The sequence below is a fragment of the Bidens hawaiensis genome, unplaced genomic scaffold (assembly GCF_021521415.1).
Source record: "Bidens hawaiensis isolate Kalapana, Puna unplaced genomic scaffold, B.hawaiensis_p1.1 tig00023992_1, whole genome shotgun sequence".
Classification (NCBI taxonomy): Eukaryota; Viridiplantae; Streptophyta; class Magnoliopsida; order Asterales; family Asteraceae; genus Bidens; species Bidens hawaiensis.
The window spans coordinates 39,260-44,604 of NW_027493772.1; the positions used below are offsets into that span (position 1 = coordinate 39,260).

The 5,345-nt window shown below is 34.4% G+C and overlaps 1 protein-coding gene across 1 annotated transcript; it reads left to right on the forward strand.

Moving 5' to 3' along the window:
- On the forward strand, window positions 1–4,880 carry LOC143568449 (putative serine/threonine-protein kinase WNK5). Its single transcript, XM_077054605.1, has 7 exons — window positions 1–785; window positions 1,791–2,056; window positions 2,584–2,807; window positions 2,959–3,116; window positions 3,188–3,509; window positions 3,865–4,182; window positions 4,330–4,880. Exons 1-7 carry the CDS (start codon window positions 693–695, stop codon window positions 4,698–4,700), a joined length of 1,752 nt encoding a protein of 583 aa, XP_076910720.1. The 5' UTR covers window positions 1–692; the 3' UTR covers window positions 4,701–4,880.
- The last annotated feature ends 465 nt before the right edge of the window (window positions 4,881–5,345 follow it).

Sequence of the window (5,345 nt, forward strand, 5' to 3'; positions counted from 1 at the left end):
TATATCCATTTCGGTAGGTTTCTACTCCCTTTCAACGACATCATATATGCATTCATTGTTTACACAGGCACACCTACTAGCACCTTTTGTTTCCACCATCTCAAAAGTCATCTCTTTGTTTCTTTCTCTATCTCTCTAAAATCTTTGTGCTTTCCAATCATCCTCTTCAAGAATCAACTTACTAGCTAATCATATCGAATCGATTTTTGTTCAACAATTACAGATGGAATTACCAAAACGCGGGCACCGATTTTTCAAATTCAGGAGCCAATTTTTAAGTGTTATTTAATTTCTGCTTTTAGAGTTATAACTTTTTGTTACAAACTACATAACTTTTCATAACTCCTTTGCTTTGCTGTTTATAAATCCATTCAATGGCTACAAAAGGATATATTTCTAGCACCGGTGTTGTAGTGATGTCACGGATAATGCTTAGAATCGATTACTCAATGCTCTTCTGGCTCGTTTTCGGTGTTTTTCCTTATGAGAATCATGAAGGAAGGCCTCCAATTATTTAACACTTGATCACCTTTTGTTCTCTAGTTAATATCTAGTTACTATACTATTTACAGCAATTTCTCCTTTCTATTTCGGTCTACTTTGTTCACGATATATAATTAAATCATAGTTTTTAGCTAGGACTCGTTAAGGTTATAAATATATAGCTCTTTGTATAACGTTCACAAGATAACATGTACAAATCGAAATCCAATGATTCCATCCGTGGAGGGAAGACACAAGTACTTGGATACGCAGAGGTTGATCCCTCGGGTCGATATGGACGAGTATGTTTTCTTTCTCTTTGTGTTTTATTATCATGTCTTTGAATATTCATGAAGAACTCTTGGATTCAACAAGTACTAATTGTTAATATCCTTTTAAACAAACGGATTAACTTAACCCTCCCATTTATGAAAAAGGAACATGTTATCATATTGCAACATTACTTTTCTTGTTTACAGAAATCGCTGGATAGAGAAATAAATTGTTTACGAATTTTTTTGTTTTAGGTGAAGCGCTATATACACGTGCTTAAGCAATTCTCGCACAGTTCATAAAATAATTTTGGATATTAACGGTAAATTGAATATTTTATATATTGGTGTTCCTGAAAAGAACCATTTAAGATCTTTAAAACCACCATAACATTTGAACTTAGGTTTGTTACCCTTGTTTTATGTTTTAACTATGGTTATATGCAAAAGGGTGTTCTACCAATTTCTTGGGTCATATGCGGTGGGTTGTTGGTTTATGAAAAGGTGGACTGATTCATCATTGTAATTTACCTTTAAAAATAGCTTGCTCATGTCATCAGGGAAGTTGACTAGTACATTAATTAAGATGCATTATTCATACCCTTTCAAAAATAATCAGTATTTTCTTTTCTTTTTTTAAAGAAAGTCAGATAACGACAATTCCTGTCTATTTTTTTTTAATACACAAATATTGTTCTTTAAGTAAGTTTGAATATACAGTGGTTCATTTTTGAACAAGTAATAATATGTTAGACCCTTACAAGATGTTGACAAAATGAATATAATATGAATTTCAATATGTTTTAGATTTATTGTAAAACATATGGTATTGAAAGAATTCCTTTATATACACTATACACATATGTGGAAATTATTACAATTATCTACAAAAATCACACTGGAGACAAAATCAATGAAAGAGTAACAAACCATTTAAAAAAACGTTAAATGTTGGCATAAGTAACATTATAATTAATTGTATTGTTACTTCAGTCTACAAGGAATGACACAAAGTTACACTAACAATGCTTGTAGTTCAAGGAAATACTCGGAAAAGGAGCAATGAAGACAGTTTACAAAGCATTTGATGAGGTTTTAGGCATAGAAGTGGCATGGAACCAGGTGAAACTCAACTGTGTTTTGCGGTCACCTGAGGATCTTCAACGCCTATATTCCGAGGTCCATCTCCTCAAGAACTTCAATCACAGCTCCATAATGCGATTCTACACTTCTTGGATCGACGCCGATAAACGGACTTTTAACTTCATAACGGAGATGTTCACCGCTGGAAGCCTTAGAGAGTAATCACAATATTCCTTATGATCATACTTATGTCAACACGTTTCAATATCATCTAGAACAAAACTAGATAATCAACAGCCAAATTTGGAACTCCTTCCCCTCTATTTTTAAGTTTTATTAATTTAACACATTTTCAGTCTAAGCTTCAAGGGGTGGTGTAGTGGTAAGCACTTGAATCCCTCTAGCACGGATCTCAGGTTCGATTTCGGCTTTTAATGGTTTTATGCTTTTAACCCCTTGAAGATCGATCACATGTCCAACATAAACTGCTTTTACATGAGACCGTAGATTCACAAATAATTTTTGGTGACGGTAAATGTTTTGGTAATGGGTTCTCATAGTTAAGAAAAAAGACATTTTCAATCAAATTAGGTGAACCGGAATATTTAAGTTGGTTTATTTAATTTAAAGATTGTATAATTTCCATTGTTAACGCTCTAATGTTGTTTTCTCAGTTTTTTTCTATTTGTTATACCATAACTTAAAACTATAATAATATGTTCACAACTTAAACATGATCATGCAGGTATAGGCAGAAATACAAGCGAGTGCACATGCGAGCGGTTAAAGACTGGGCTAGACAGATCCTGGAAGGCCTAGCTTATTTGCACAGCCACAATCCCCCAGTGATCCATCGAGATCTAAAGTGCGATAACATCTTCATCAACGGACATCTTGGCCAAGTAAAGATTGGTGATCTCGGGTTAGCTGCCACTTTATGCGACTCACAACACGCTCATAGCGTCATAGGTAATGTTTCCTCACTCTTTACCTCTCTTAGGAGACCATATTATGGATGTTTATCTTATTTTGTTTCTCATATAGTATAAGTATATATAATTATAAAAAAAATCTTTTATAATCTACTTGCTATATCCTAACACTTACACACATGAAACAGGCACCCCTGAATTTATGGCACCAGAAATGTATGAAGAAGATTACAACGAGCTTGTGGATATTTACTCATTCGGCATGTGCATGTTTGAAATGCTTACATCTGAATTTCCATACAATGAATGCTCCAACCCAGCTCAAATTTACAAGAAAGTCACTTCGGTATGTTATAAATACAGAATAAAGATACATTTTGTTCTATCTTAAAACTAAAATATACATCAAACTATTAGGGAAAGTTGCCGAAAGCATTTGATCAGATCGAATGCGCTGAAGCAAAACGGTTTATAGGAAAATGCCTAGAAAATGCATCAACCAGGCCTTCTGCTAGAGAGCTCTTGATGGAACCTTTCCTTGTTGAAGATAATGATCATATATTGCCAGCCATTCCAATAATGACTTCCAAGAACCCTACTTCAATTCAAAAGATACTCGATAAGGCCCCTTCTTTGGGTGTTCATGATCCTAAAAGAACGACGGACATGAAGATCACAGGCACTATGAACCAGGAAGATGGCTCGATATTCCTCAAAGTATTCATCTCTGATAAAATTGGTAAGTATTTGTATAATTTTATGGATCCCGTATGTGGTTTAGGATTTTGCCAAGTACTTTTAGGCAATTTTTTGAAAGTGATCGTACTTCTAGGCCGTTCAGTACCTTATCAAGCGAACTCATGCAAGTTCTGATAAATTTTTAGAGTTCGTTGGAGTGACAAGTGAAATCAGCATGCAGATTGCGTGACAAACTTTTTTACACCCATAGCGAACTAGAAGTACAATCTTACTTAAAAAACACCTATAAAGTATAAACACTTCTACGAATACAAAAAAATCGTTCTTATACCACTAAACCTAGACATTTTTTGTTTAAGTTCATTAAACTAGCCACTAAACAATTGAATTGGTAGGTAAAGCAAGGAATATATACTTTCCCTTTGAAATTGAGAGTGACACAGCACATGATGTTGCTACTGAAATGGTGAAGGAATTGGAGATTAATGACTGGGAGCCGCTTGATATTGCTGAGATGATCGATAAGGAGATCGCAAACTTAATTCCTGCATGGAAGAAAGGTCCCATGGATTTGCTACAAAATCTTGATAATCATAGTTTCCGTTATGATGAAAATGACGATGACGACACTCCCCACCCTTTCCACTCAACCTCATCACAGTCATCACCTCTAGCATCCCCGCGGAGTATTGGTACCGTCGACTGGACTCGAGGTAAACTCTAGTTTTAGAAAATTAAATTTCGCTTTAAAAAATTAAAGGTTTTTCTGCTAGTTTGATCAATAAAATCAGCTTTTAAAATAAAAACATTAGTAGAATTATGGTGGACAGCACTTCTATATTTTTACAATCTCCATGTAGGTAATATCTGCTATGATGATTATGATGATGGAAGATCTCAAAGCTCATTAGCTTCATATAACTGCTCCAACTTCACTTACTGCTCAGAGAACGAAGATGAATATCAATCGAGCTCGTTCGCAAGTCAATATCCACAACATCCTACAAAAACAAACAATTTGACAAGGTTTTGTGGTGAAGACAGAGTGACCACACGATGCAATGAGCGACCTGATAAGACCCAACCTAAAGTTATAAAGAGGGTAGGATCATCTGTTGATATTCGCAGCCAGTTGCTACACCGCTCATTGGTTGAGGAGATTCACAAGCGACGCTTATATAAAACTGTGGCTGCTATTGAAAACATTGGCTACCATGAGCCAGCTTGGTGAATTTAGACTATATGTTTATATGACCATGGGTTTTCCATGTAGTACCTACCTAAAGAGAAATTTGTGCATATGAATAAAGGATTGAACAGTGAAATTTGTGTGTTTGATTATTAGTTTGAGATTTGTAATGTATGGTTTGTAACTCTTGAAAAAATACTCATGGTTTGAATACTACGGAGTATATGCATATGTATTATGAGAATTTTTTAAACAATATATGTTGTTTATGTAAAATCTTTACTAGAAAACTAGGCAACTACAACCATAGTTTTGTAGCACATGACTGATTTAGGACAACTATTGTGGTGGCGAAAACCTCAGTGTATTATTGTTGGCAATAATTTTGAAGAAGTGTGATTTGAAAAAGATTAGTAAAAGTCTCCTAAGTAATAGATTTTACTTATAGCTAGAGTGATCATATTATAGCTAGAGTGATCATATTTCGTAAGTTCTTTCAAGTCTGTTGTTATTCTGTTTATTAAAAGTGTTTGCAAATCTTGTCTAGTTGCGTTTTTTTATGGTTGAACTGTTTTACTTAAGTTATATCGACCAATTTGCAACCAGGGTTACTCTGCAACCGTTATAGTGCTGATTTCAGTGTCAGAATTAATTTTTCACAGTTTTTAGCATAGTCGATGATTAATT

Excerpts from the sequence above, each read along its gene's own strand:
- LOC143568449 (XM_077054605.1), top strand. The coding sequence starts at position 693 with ATGTACAAATCGAAATCCAATGATTCCATCCGTGGAGGGAAGACACAA. Across the intron at positions 786-1,790 it reads CCTCGGGTCGATATGGACGA|TTCAAGGAAATACTCGGAAA; the intron begins GTATGTTTTCTT and ends CAATGCTTGTAG. Across the intron at positions 3,117-3,187 it reads TTTACAAGAAAGTCACTTCG|GGAAAGTTGCCGAAAGCATT; the intron begins GTATGTTATAAA and ends TCAAACTATTAG.